Source organism: Miniopterus natalensis, chromosome 21, assembly GCF_054644295.1.
Source record: "Miniopterus natalensis isolate mMinNat1 chromosome 21, mMinNat1.hap1, whole genome shotgun sequence".
NCBI lineage: Eukaryota > Metazoa > Chordata > Mammalia > Chiroptera > Miniopteridae > Miniopterus > Miniopterus natalensis.
In genome coordinates, this window is record NC_142101.1 from 18,235,339 (window position 1) to 18,248,709 (window position 13,371).

General features: G+C 40.6%; 1 protein-coding gene across 1 annotated transcript in view; it reads right to left on the reverse strand.

Moving 5' to 3' along the window:
- Positions 1 to 13,371, reverse strand: part of KCNT2 (potassium sodium-activated channel subfamily T member 2) — a 103,166-nt gene that overhangs the window by 22,058 nt on the left and 67,737 nt on the right. Inside the window, exons 14-19 of the mRNA XM_087829047.1 lie at positions 8,732 to 8,840; positions 4,624 to 4,773; positions 4,018 to 4,247; positions 3,578 to 3,791; positions 2,879 to 2,984; positions 2,263 to 2,435 (exon numbers count right to left, since the gene is read on the reverse strand). Coding sequence (XP_087685173.1) covers positions 2,263 to 2,435; positions 2,879 to 2,984; positions 3,578 to 3,791; positions 4,018 to 4,247; positions 4,624 to 4,773; positions 8,732 to 8,840 — 982 coding nt within the window. The remainder of the gene's footprint in view (positions 1 to 2,262; positions 2,436 to 2,878; positions 2,985 to 3,577; positions 3,792 to 4,017; positions 4,248 to 4,623; positions 4,774 to 8,731; positions 8,841 to 13,371) is intronic.

Genomic DNA, 13,371 nt, shown 5'->3' on the forward strand with positions numbered 1-13,371 from the left:
TGCCACAGACTTTGTCACCTACTTGTCAATAGAGCCCACCATGTAGTAAACCATTGGAAACCAACAGATTGCATCCAGAAAGTGTATATCTGGCCTAAGTGGCAGATGGGTTACAAAATGAAACACAAGGTCACAAGGGCAAGGCTTCCAGGGAAAGGAAGGAGACTTAGTTTGCATTTACCAAACCAAACACCATGGACAAGATTAATTTTAGGTGCTTTTTTCCTTCCCCCGAAACAATCATTAGAAAGTGTCATTTGTACTTGTTACGAGTAATACAATGCGCTCAGAATTATAAAAACAAGATTTTTGCTTTCTAAATCAGAAACATTATGGCATTACTCTACAAAAGTGCTGAATTGACCCTCTTAATTAAAAATTATTGCCCTGGCTGCTTTGGCTCAGTGTGGTTAGATCATGGGCCTGCTGACTGAAGGGTCCTGGGTTCGATTCTGGCCAAGGGCATGTACCTCGGTTGCAGGCTCAATCCCCAGCCCTGGTCAGGGCATGTGCAAGAGGCAACCAATCGATGTTTCTCTCTCACATTGATGTTTTTTTCCTCTCTCTCTCTCTCCCCCTCCCACTCTCTCTGAAAAGCAATGGAAAAAATATCCTCATGTGAGGATTAAATATATATATATATATTCCTGCACAGGAGGCCTTGTAAAATGGAAACTAACAAGTTTTTCTTAGATGACTCAGAGGAACTAAGTGAGCCTGCAACTTTCTCCAAGGGATATGCAGCATTCTAACATAACCCTTAATACATCAACATAGAGTGACTATATTGTGTATGATCATTAGGGTATAAATTCTTTTAACATGGGGACATTTTTAGAATTAAGCATCCTATTTCCTTGTAATATTGAAGGATACACTGCACAATACTAGCTACTGCAGGGCAACAGGCATCGCATTGTTGAAAAAAAGGATTTCATAAAACTTCCTGGAACATGATTTATTGATTTTTAGTTTTTGTTTCCTCATTTTTTGACCAAAGGAACAGAGGACCACAAATAAAAACGTTAGAAATCACTTTCAGGAAGTACTCAGGAGCAAATAAATTTTACAGCCTGCACAGTCATCCGGAAGAAAATCAAACCGCACAAAAATCATCTAACAGACAGCATCACGTGAGGAGGCGGATTGCAAAATGTAAGCCATCAGGAAAGCCAAGGAGAGTTCTAGTGCAAAATAATCCAAAGTTAAAATGCAATTCTTGTTTCTAAAGAGAACTGACAGTGTACTTCTTGCATATATCAAAAACCTGTAAGTTAAGTAATATCATATAGTTGAAAGAGCAGTGAACTATAATCGCATCAAAAATTATAATATATTGGGGAGGTATCTCTGTTTTGAGGAATTTCTGTTGATAAATTTTAAAGGCAGAGACAAGGCAACAGATTTGGGGCGCATTCTAGTGTGTATCCTGAAATTTGCGTCACTTTGGAATTGAAGAGGAGAGAGCTGGAGGATCCTAAAATATGGTATTGATCTGAGGGCCATCTGCTACTAATTTTGAGTCACAGAGAGGAATGTCATAATTTTAGGATACAATAAATTTGGCAATAGCATTCAGTGATCTATATTTATATTTGCATAAGAATTTTGCAATGCCCGAGTAGTCTAATTTCACAAGAGCATAACCATCCAACATTTTCAAAATTAATGACCATGGTAGAGCATTCCTTATTCATATTATGTTATAAAATGTTATGTTTTAACAGTGGAAGCATCATAATAAGTCATGACACAACATAAAAAATGGATCATTAATATGCTTCTCTGGTAATTAATGGTTCTTTATTTTTTGTGTGTGACTTTTTTCTTTCAATCTCATTCTTTGTCAGCTCTCTCTTATTACATTATAATGAGTTTTTCTACATAATTAATGGTTTTTTAGAAAGACAACGAAAGTGTCCATTTTAGGCAGAGTTCTTCTAGGCTGGTTGATTAATTTAAGGAAAATAACTGTAATTATTTTAGTGGCATGTGTCCCACTCATATAGAGGGATGACCACGTGCAAAATAGTTTTAAATAAAGAGCTCAGGGCATTCCAGTAAAGGTTTAAATCATATTTGTGAAATACAACCCTATTCAGTGTTTATTTTGCACTGTAACACAGAATATATCTCCCGGTGAATCATGTGCCATAATGTGTCTGATTTAAAATAGTCTAAGCCAATGAAAATAAATTATTTTTGAGATACTATGTAAAAACCCTTGATCTTCTTTGTGTGTTTACTTGTAGATATACTTACGGGTTATCCAACAGCAGTACTATGGGATTGAGTTCTTTCTTTGGTCTGTAATATGCCCTGAGAGGAACAATAAAATTATACAGTCCATTTCCAGCTGTTTCAGCTGCAACGATAATTAGTTTATTTTTGAATCCATAGGCTTTTGCGTCTTCATAGTAGTTATGCTGGCAGCTCTAGAAAAGAAAAATCGTACAAAGGAAAGCCATTTTTATACCCTGCTAAAATATGGTGAAAAAATTTTAGGATACATGGCTGTGTAAAATTAATCTAACCTAGTAAATCATTTATTTTTTAACACGTTTGAAAATAGTTACATTTTTCTATGCCCAGTTCTCCAGCTTGTGTGTTAATCAGACAAATAGAGATTTGGGCACCTCTGTTTTCTTTAAAAACTCGCTGACTCATTGGGTGATTTGGATAATCTTAGTGCAGTGAAGAAAGTAAAACTCACCATTGCCTGTATTACACTTACATTGGAAAAGATACTATTCTTTCAACCTATTTTCTCTGTACAAAATCATTTAATCTGTGGACTGTATACAAAATGGTTTAAAGATATGTCATCATGAAACAGCAAAATTTAATTTGGCAGAAAATGACAGTAATGAGCGCTTACCTTGTCTAGTCTTAAGCAACAAAAGGGCACTTTTTCATGAAGGAGGTGGCAAAACGTGGGCGAGCTTCCTATGTATGGAGAGTAGGGGGGGTAGCCTTTAGCATACCTGTAATGCAATACGAAATAATGAGTCCCCTGGAATAGCACATGCAGAGTTGGGCCACTAAGAAACAGCCACCATCCTCTATTTTGATAAAGTGAGATACGGTGACTTTGTGTTGCAATTACGTTTTGATAAGAAAATCGATTAGAACCTGGGAGACAGACTAGGTAGGGCCCATGTCTGGCCCGTCACCTGGTTTTATGAATTAAAAGTGTTTTTTTATTTTTAAATAGTTTGGGGGGGGGAAATCAAAATAAGAATACTATTTCATGTCCCATGAAAATTACATTAAATTCAAATTTCAGTCTCTGTAAGGTTTCTCAGAATACAGCCAAGGTTTGGTATACAAGTAATACAATAATCAATAAATAATAATACAAGAATAAACTCCGTGTTTCCTACTTTTGCCCCACCCTGTATGTTTCATTCGGAAATTTGAGGGTTTCAAATACTTGCTAGTCAAGAGAGATACTGCCTAGTAGGAAGGCTGTTTTGGTAGAAATACGTAGGGTTGATTCTAGGATGTCCAGGACGTACGGACATCAATTCCGGTGGCTGGCACAGGTCCCAGTAAACCTTAGAGTATCTAAACGTACTCTAAGTTGTGGGACATTTTTTCATCCGGTGTAGTTTCATCTTCTGACTGGTCACTGAGAAGATCACACGTTTGAAGGGTTGATGTGTCCGCGACCTCTAGAACAGGCGCGATGCTAGGTCTTCGGATTTCTTTCATTCCCTCTGTAGGAAGAGACAGGGTCGGGCCACTGGCCGATCGACAGCTTGTGTCTTGCAAATCTATAGCCACGGTGCCTAACACAAGAAAACATGAGAGTCCATCAGAGCGCTTGCCACTGTCAGGGTGTATCCATCATTGAACAGCTGAGAATTTTTGCTCTGCATATTTAGTTACCCCAAGTTTTAACAGAAGCGAGTATGTTCTAAATTTGACTTTGAAATTACAATAGAAATCGAAGTGCATTTTTTATTATTTTTTGGGAGAGAAACAAATGGTGTTTGCAAGTGCACCCGGACTTACCCATGCTGGCGATGATGCTGTGCACAGGGAGCCTCGACGGCCCGTGGTAGAACGACCGGGACACGCTGCTCTTCTTGCGCTGGTCTTGGTTTTTAAAAGCTGAGTTCTCTTCTTTGGTAATATTAATATAGAAGCATGTGTCTGTGGCGCTCATAATGTAGCGAGGACCCGGGTTCAGTAAAATGGTTTTATTGTCCTCTCTCCTGACGCCAATCAAGCAGACACCGAACCTTCCCGTAAAAAAGAAAATAGAAGAGTTTCAGCTGTTGTAGGGTCAGCAGAGGCCTTGGTTTGATTTCCTTAAGTTTGTATATGAAAGAAAATAAGTCAGCTCCCATCGGGCAGAGGAACATTTAACCCCAAATCAGAGCCTTTTAAAGCTTGGAAGGATCCAAAAAGTTTAAGACTCTTGTTTTGTTTTTTACAGGAAAGCTGTGTTGGGAAATCAGCGTAGGTGATTATTGCATACATGTGTTTATACATGAAAAATAATAGATTAAAAGAGAATAGAAAACATCAGAGTGCACACCCTATAGTCAGGGTAATAAATGTTTGTAAAGTCTCATGGAGTCGTATCTTCATCCCACTCTGGAAGCGGAAACCTACTTTTTGTGTGCGTGGAAGGAGGCGTAGGTAAAGCTCTTCCCTTCGTATTCAGCGAAAAAAGCACTTTCTTCCAAGGTGATGTGGTAGACCTCGTTCCCGGAGCATCGGCCGTACGTCTTCTGCCACTGCTCTGGCGACTGCTGGCCTTCCCTGAAACACAAGGGCACACACACACACACACACACACACAGAACCAGGGAGAGCGGGTCAGGCAGAGCCTGTCAGGCCGCCTGGCTTCCAGCTCCGAGAACCGCAGCACAGCTCGGAGCAGCGCCCAAGCGGGGCCTAAGCTACAGAAACGGGGGGCTGCCAGCCTGGACGCTCGCCTCGCAGGTGTGATCGCCTAAAGCGTGGTGACCGAGAGCATCCCCTCCCTGGTGGGACTAATGGGAAAATATTCTCATGAAAGTAGATTGAAAGAAAAAAAAAAAGAGAAACTTAAATTCTGATAAGTATGAAAGTATCAAGGACATGGGTCAGTGTCGCGCCTGGTGACTGGCCTGATCAGGAGGCATCCCCGTGCCCAGATGATCGTGGCCCACGCTCACCATCCTGCAGTGATTTTTGCCCGAACAATAGACTTACGTTCATCTTTCTAACAAGATTGCCCAGTAAATCAAAAAGCTAATTTAATTAGCAATAAGAAGTACCACTGCCAAGAGCACAGAACACGCCCATGTAATAAAGCAAGTGAAGGGAAAGACTGTCAGGTGCTAAAATGCCGGGCACCCCCCCAGTGACGCAAAGGAGCAGTTACTGGAAATCATCTCCAAGTTGCTTTATAACCTTCAGACCGGCCAGTAGAGAATGAATCTATTCCTCACAGGAGAAGGAAACATAAAGTCAGAGGCGTGTTAACCAGCCAGGCCGCGGGCTAAGTGGTAGGCAGTTAACCCTTAATTTGTGGTTTCCACCCCAGTCCCCACTTCCACTGGCTACAAGGAGAGAAGTGAGGAGAGAATGATGGTGACATTGTGGGCGAGCCTCATTCTAGTTCTGAATTAGGGACCCCGTTATTTCTATGACCCGAGGCACATCTGTCACGAAAAGAGCTGACTTTCTGATCCCCGGCTCTTGATTGCCCTGTCTGTCTCATTTGTTTCAGGACCCACATCTATTATTTCCTTTAAATACCTGCACTCTGCAGAGCAGTGTATTTAAAAATATAGTTTTAAATTACACCATTTCAGGTTTTGTATTATATTTATTTCTATGCTTGTCGGATCCTAAAGTCTTGGCTTCTTTTTTCACTTTGTATGAACAAATAGCCTCCACAATTGCTTGTGACTCTCTACTATTTTTATTCAAAATCACCATTTATTTATAGAATAAGTTTTAATAATATTATTCTCTCCCCTTTTTCATGGAGAAATATATTATTATTGTAAGCTTTGTTTTCAATGAGAGGTTTGATAGCCGTTGCATAAAGCATTTCATGGGGTGGCCAGCGTGCTACTTCCTCCAGCGGGCTAGCTTGTTCTCTTATCAAATCGGTCCCTGAGCTTTCTAATTTCTGCTGAGGCTCAAGGGCAAACTTTCAAACATATTCTCTTCATAAATAAACCTTTACTCTATCTCCAATTAAAGCAGAGTACAGAAGACTTGACGTAAATTAGTGAAGTCAAACGATAGCCTCAATAAATACGTTAAACATGTTGACTTAAGTGCCTTTCTGTTGGGTTGACTGTTTATATTCAACTGATGGTATATGTCTGATAAGGCACTTGTATCTAAAATACATAAAGGCTCTTACACTCAATAATCAAAGGCAAATAACCCAATTTAAAAAAAAAAAATGACCAAAGGATCTGAATAGGTGTTTCTACAAACAAGATAGACAGGTGGCCAGGAAACACATGAAAAGATGCTCAGTGTCATCAGCCATCAGTGAAAAGCAAATCAAAGCCACAGACAGACGCCGTTTGTCACCCCCTAGGAAGGCTCGGATCAAAGAACCGGGTAGTAACGAAAGCGCGTGTCCACATAAAAATCCTCACGCGACCGTTAAGAGCAGCCTTGTCTGCAGTGCTAGGAACGGCCCAGATAGCCATCCCCCGACAGACAGGGGAAAATGTGACCTGTCCCCATAATGGAATATATTTACTCATAAAAAGGAACGAAGGGCAGATGCCTGTTACGATACTGATGCACCTTGAGAACATTTTTAGGCCACTTGAAAGAAGCTGGTCGACACGCACACATTCTCTACATGGTTCTACTTATATGCACGGTGCAGAGTCTGAATTAGGAAAAGCCACAGACACACAGTAAATTAGTGGTTGCCTGGGGCTCAGAGAGTTGGGAGGAAACGTAGACGGCTAAAAGGTGGAGGGATTTATGGGGCGATGAAAGTATTCAGGAGTCAGAGTGGGGATGTCTGCACGGCTCTAGGACTGCACCTGAAAAGAGCCACATTGGATTGCATACTTTCAGTGGGTGAAATGTAGATTATTCGAATTATATCTCAATAAAGCAGCTATAAAGAAAGTTATTCCGTTGAACTACAGCATTTCTGTGACACTTCGTTGTGAAATAAGTGCATTTTTTATTATTGATGTATTTTAAGATTGTGCAGGTCAGTCTTATTCATGGGGGACCCCTCGTTAGGCGATAATGTCTTCCATACTCTTTTAATAAGGCCAGATTCATCAGGATTCTATTGGAAAAGGCCCTATTTTAAGGGTTGTCAGGATTCTTTTTCAACTTAACATCAAGTGAAGTTTGTCAGGCAGTGCTGTGTGACACTAAATCCTTAGCAAGGGTGAGACAATGCAGCTTAACCGGCCTCTGGTAATAACGTTGTGGCCTAGACGGCTCTTGTTCTGTCGTTTGCAAAGCAGTGGAGCTGCTCTGGGGACCTGCTCGGGAGGCTGTGATCCTGAGACGGGCGGTGCAGCAAATGATTAACCCACGTGAGCCCGGTGAGCGCTCACCCAACCGAGATGGTTTCCAGGATTTCATCTAATTGCGTCACAGTGCTGACGTCACAATACCTCTGTTTCTTCAAGTAAAAACAATTCCATTCACGACCCTGTTCCATCCTTTCCATCAACAGATGAAAGGCTTCTAAACGTACAGGGTAAAAATATTTCTGTTCCAAACTTTAATAAAGTCGTTTCTGGGAAACGCCTACGGTCTCGAGAGAGCAGAGACATAATTCAAGGAAAGAGTAAAATTTGCTTAAAAATACCGCAGGGCATTTCCTGTTTTTCAGTTAACAATTTATCCCATCTAGGATTAAATCGCAAGAAAGAACTTCCCTTTTCCTTGGTTTATTTGAATTGGCACTTCACTTAAATAGCTATCAATTAAGTTAATTTCAGTAATCCAAACCACAAGAGACCACAGTGACATTTAATTAGAAAAATCAACTTTTTGTCTGAAATACCAAGTAAAGACTATGGAACGTTGCAAAATGCAGTGTGATATTTGTCTCCTTAAGTCAGTGTGGGGACTGTCCTTGATCATCCAAGTCAAAAACAGCTTCTGTGTTTTAGGAAACTCTACAAAGTAAGTGAGAACTTTTCCCCCATCCCCTGGAAACGCACATAAAAGGTGATTTCTTCTATGCTACCTCAGCTAATCTTACCTACCACGTTGTCGTCACTGTATAATAACAAAAAAGTTTTATTTAGAGCTCCGTTGTGTACAGGTAGCTTTAAGACTAAAAACTTACCTCAAATAGAAAAAACAAAACAAAAAACACCAGCTTTAAGATCTCACCCTAGTGACTGTCATCACCATGTTCTTCGGTGTTTTATTTCCTAAGGATTAACCTAGAAATTAAAAACAACCCCCCAATCGTAGGACTAATGAATGACGTAGACACTTAGAATTCAGGATGGCACAAGTTATCTCAAGATTAGCTGGAAGAGCCAGACAATCACTGTCAATTTGTGTGTGTCTTGGACCCCTTCACTGGCCTGTATTTGTCTGTCTGTCTATCCATCTGTCTCTCCATCAGACGAAGATAACACAGATATACAAGTCTAGGCACACATCTAGCCTTTACCTGGGCGTGCTATATTTCCAAATCACAGAACTGCACTTATTTAAAAAAAATAATAATAATTTAAAATGCATTATCTTAAAGAGAAAATATACTTACTGGCCTCTAGAGGTGTGAACCAGCAGTGTGATGAGAGTAGATGTGGCTGGGCATATGCAGTTTAAGGCTAACATGGCGTATTTAAACTCCTCCTCACAGACAACATGATCTGTTTGAGAGAAAACAGGTAAATTAGAATAATTTACCTTGGGGTGGTAATACTTTAAAATAGGAAAAAAAAACAACCACCAATGAGTCAAATGACAAAAGTGTCAATATAAACACGCCTGTTTTTGAGATTTTTTTTTTTTAACCTGTGTAATTTTCTCCCCAGGAAAGAAATGTTTCTTAGGAGAGAGAAATACAGCACAGAGAATAGTCCATAATCTTGTGATAACTGTGGGTGGTGCCAGGTGGGGCCTGGGATATCAGGGGGGACACTTTGTAAAGTATGGGATTGTCTAACCGCTGTGCTGCACCCCCGAAACTAATACAGAATAGTGCTGAATGTCAACTGTAACTGAAAAATAAAATTTAGAAGAAGGGGGTCCTAGACTATGAGTTAGGGCTGCCAGGGAAGGGGTGCCTAACCCCTGTTCTGTCTTTAACAGAATTGGCAGCCCATCTTGTTACAGGATTTCCTTGTCCTGTGCCTCGTCTGTGCGGTGGGTGAGACGCACGTCAGGGTTGAGGCCTGGTCTGGGCAATACCTCAGAGACTGTTTAGAGTCTCCGTCAGTTCTGATAACTGAACAGGATGAGATAAAATCATACGATTGAAAACAGTATTGATTGATCAAATTCACTGTGACACAGTGTAAAGGCTTGGGAAGTAGTTATTAAAAGAGGCGTCCGGCAATATTTGCATAACACTAAGGAATCGATTTTGTACAAAACAGCTATACTGTCGATCGGTGACAATGAATGCTGAAATCCATTTAAATTTGAATTGTACTTGAATCTCAAGACCTAAATTTGTAAACTCAAAAGGCGACAGGGCCCGAGTGGCTACTGAAATTCAACAATAAAATTCAGAGGAAGTGCTAGAGATGGTGACACGGGGCGGGCGAGGCCCCGTCGGTGGGGGTGATGCTGCTCAGCCCAAGGACATAGCTTCATGCAGGAATGATAGGCAGGACTTTCAAAATAATAGGATTCTGTGAGATTCTCGGTTTCTTCTGTGTTGTCATTTCTCTTATTTTTAATTTCAAAGCTTTTAAGATAAGCAATGATAATTAAGGATGCAGATTTATGGGTAGATATGAATCACATCTATTCTCAAGTCCCTTTTGCTCTATGGAAAATAAAATTGTTAATTACATTCTAGAAAGTCAGATTTTTTTTTTTAAGTCTGCCTCCCAGCCTTTTCTGAGCTCCTGGGTGAGTTAATGCACTAGAAGCTTCTTCCGTGCAGTTGCTAGGAAACCGCCCTCAGGAAGGCTTGTAAGCAGCAGTGGAAATGCACTAGACCAACCCTGTCCTGGGTGTTGATTTACAGAAAAATCAAAAACCCTCTGAAAAAGAGCTTTTAAGCAGAAATGCAAAGCAGGGTCCATTTTTTAAAATGGAATGTTTTTGTTTCTATTTTATGGGGGTGGGGGTAGTCGATAGAGACCAACTGAACAAATCGTGTTATAAAATCTCACGTATTGTTTGCTGATTAGATTCTGTTCATAAGCATGAGTGGGCAGCTGTCTACGAAAATGGCTCCTTTGCACGGAGGAAAACAGATCATCTCTCACCATCGGGTTTCACTTTGAGCCTGTTGCTTTAACCAATAAAACAGCCCATCGGTGAATGTGTGTCTGTGTTTGAATCTTTCTATTATTTTAATGATGAAATGTTTTTAAGTGTCATACTAATTAAATGCTCAAAAGGGGAATTGTTTCCTGAACTCTAGAGCAGAACAGTTTTAATTTTATTAATCTCCTTTAAATATGTCAGAAAAACAGCAGTCTTAATATTTTATGAAAAACAATTTTCCTCAGAAGTCTGGTTTTATTAGATTCTAACCAAAAGTATTCTTTCCTTATTAGATAGGTATTGACATTGTGAGTGATAATAGTAGTTATTAAGTCACCTTAATAGTAAAATAACAATAATGCCAAACAATATTTCACCTTTTATCTTAAATGATAGATATATGTATATGTATGTGTGTATATAAATATCATTAAACCTCACTAAATATATGTATGTCTGTGTAGCTAAACCTCAGCTGTCCAGAAGTAACTTCCCCAAATCCATTATTAATTTAAATTCAAGCTGCCTACAAAGAACTTCACAAAAGCCATACGAAACTCTAAAGCCGATTAACCAAGCACATTAAAATAAGTGACGTATTCTAGTGGCTTCACCCTCTCCGGAGGCCTCTTTCAAGGTTACTACTTGCTCCCAGATGGACGTGCGACTCAGACAGTCACCAAATCGAAGTGGTGACTGGAAATGTGTGACCACCACGTTCCCCAGACACCCGCCCCTTAATGAGGGAGCTTGGGAGGGAGGCAGCCAGGCTTGGCCTTGAAATCAATTTTGTTATTTTTCAATCACACACCATAAAAACAGGGAGCTGAACGAAAATGACTTGAGTGCCTGATTCGAAGGGATTTGGAAAGATCTGTAGATTTACGAGGAGCAAATACCCTGTAATAAATGCTGTGAGGGAAACAAACAGAAGCTTTCAGAGGACAGCTTTCCTGCCTGAGGGCGTCCAGAGAAGCCTCCCCAAGGAAGTGCTGGTGGAACTCAGGTTTCCAGGATAATTCAGAATATGTCCGTTGAAAGTGAAGAAAGTGTACAAGTGTTTTTTAAAAAATTAAATTAAAAAGGTAGGCGAATATTTGAATGTTTATGGACATACATTAACAGAGAGCTTCACTTCCTTTTGAAACCTGTGTCACACAGTTTCGCATCACTTTTCTTTTGCCCAATTACTGTGTCGCTTTTTCACATTCTCACTGGGTCTTTGATGTTTCAAAATCTTATAATATACCCTGGATACTAGAGCAAGGAGATACTCTGAGTCAAGCTCAGCACCCATCACTGGAGATATGAAGCACTTAAGAAATTTATATTCTGCCCGGCCGGTGTGGCTCAGTGGTTGAGCATCAACCTGGGATCCAAAAGGTCAGGGTTTGATTCCCGGTCGGGGCACAGGCCCAGGGTTCCGGCCACGGCCCCAGCAGGGGGCGAGCAGGAGGCAGCCGATCAGTGACTCTCTCACCATTGATGTTTCTCTCTCCCTCTCCCTCCCTCTCTCTAAAAATCAATAAACACTTTTTTTTAAAAAGAACATTATATTCTAGAGTAAAACGAACATCTAAACAATGAAAAATTAGTGAACTGCTAATAATAGAATTTATATTAAGTGTGAAGATATCAAAAAGGAGAAGAGAGGTGCAAAGAGAAAATAAAATGCTTCCTTGCTGTCCTTCGGTGCCCGCAGTCGATCGATTACGGTCTGAGGAGCATCGGAAATGAGTCACGGCCTGTTCTCGCCCTGCAGCCCGTGATCACCACGCTGGCTCGGCCCCTGAGTGTCTCTCCTCTGAACAGCTATAATAGCTCCCTAAATAATCGCTCTTAAGGGGTCCTTTCAGTCGTGTCCACTCCACATTTTCCCTGAAGTTACTATGTTATGTAAAGTTAATATTTTATACCCATCCCTAAAACTTCCAGTAGTCTCTCATCACCTCTCAGCACCCCAGTTCTTCGGTAAAGCCTAATTCACAATCACACACACACATCTCTGTGTGTACAATATGAAGTTATTAAGTTCCTACACAGTATGACCTAAGGCAACGTTACATTAGGAAAACATCCCGTTATGATATTGTCCATCTTCGATTGCTCGCTAATCCTGCTGTTAGGAACTCATTCTTTTGAATATTTATCTGAAGAAAGTGAAAACACTAATTCGAAAAGATACACGCGTGTCTCTGTTCATTGCAACATTGTTTACAGTTGCCAAGATACAGGAGGGTAGGGGAGACGTTGGGTCTGTGGTACACAGAACGGAATATTACTCAGAAATCAAAGGGAAGGGAATCTTGCCATTGCGACAACATGGACAGACCTAGAGGGTATTGTGCTGCGTGAAATCAGTCAGACAGGCAAATAACGTGTCATTTCACACATATGTAGAATCTAAAGAAATAAATGAACCAAACACAAACAGAGTCATAGATACAAAGAAAAAACTGGTGGTTTTTGGGGGGAGGGGGGAGGATGGTGAAAAAGGTGAAGGGAAATAAGAGGCAGAAAATTCTAGTCCTAAAATAAATAAGTCCCGGGGCTGCGATGAACAGCACAGGGAATGTAGTCGATAACATCGTGGTAACTTTGTACAGTGACAGATGGTGACTAGACTTACTGTGGCCATCACATCACAAGGTATATAAATGTCAAGTCATGTTGTATACCCGAACCTCATAGAACAACTGTATTTTAATAAAAAATAACATCGGAGAATTTTCAAAGTATTGGTATTTTTACTTTAAAATATAGGATTCCGCCCGGCCAGGATGGCTCAGCGGTTGAGTGTTGACCTATGAACCAGGAGATTGTGGTTCGGCTCCCGGTCAGGGCACAGGCCCGGGTTGCGGGCTCGATCCCCAGCAGGGGGCGAGCAGGAGGCAGCCGATCAATGACTCAGCATCGATATTTCTCTCTCTCTCTCCCTCCCTCTCTCTGAAATCAATA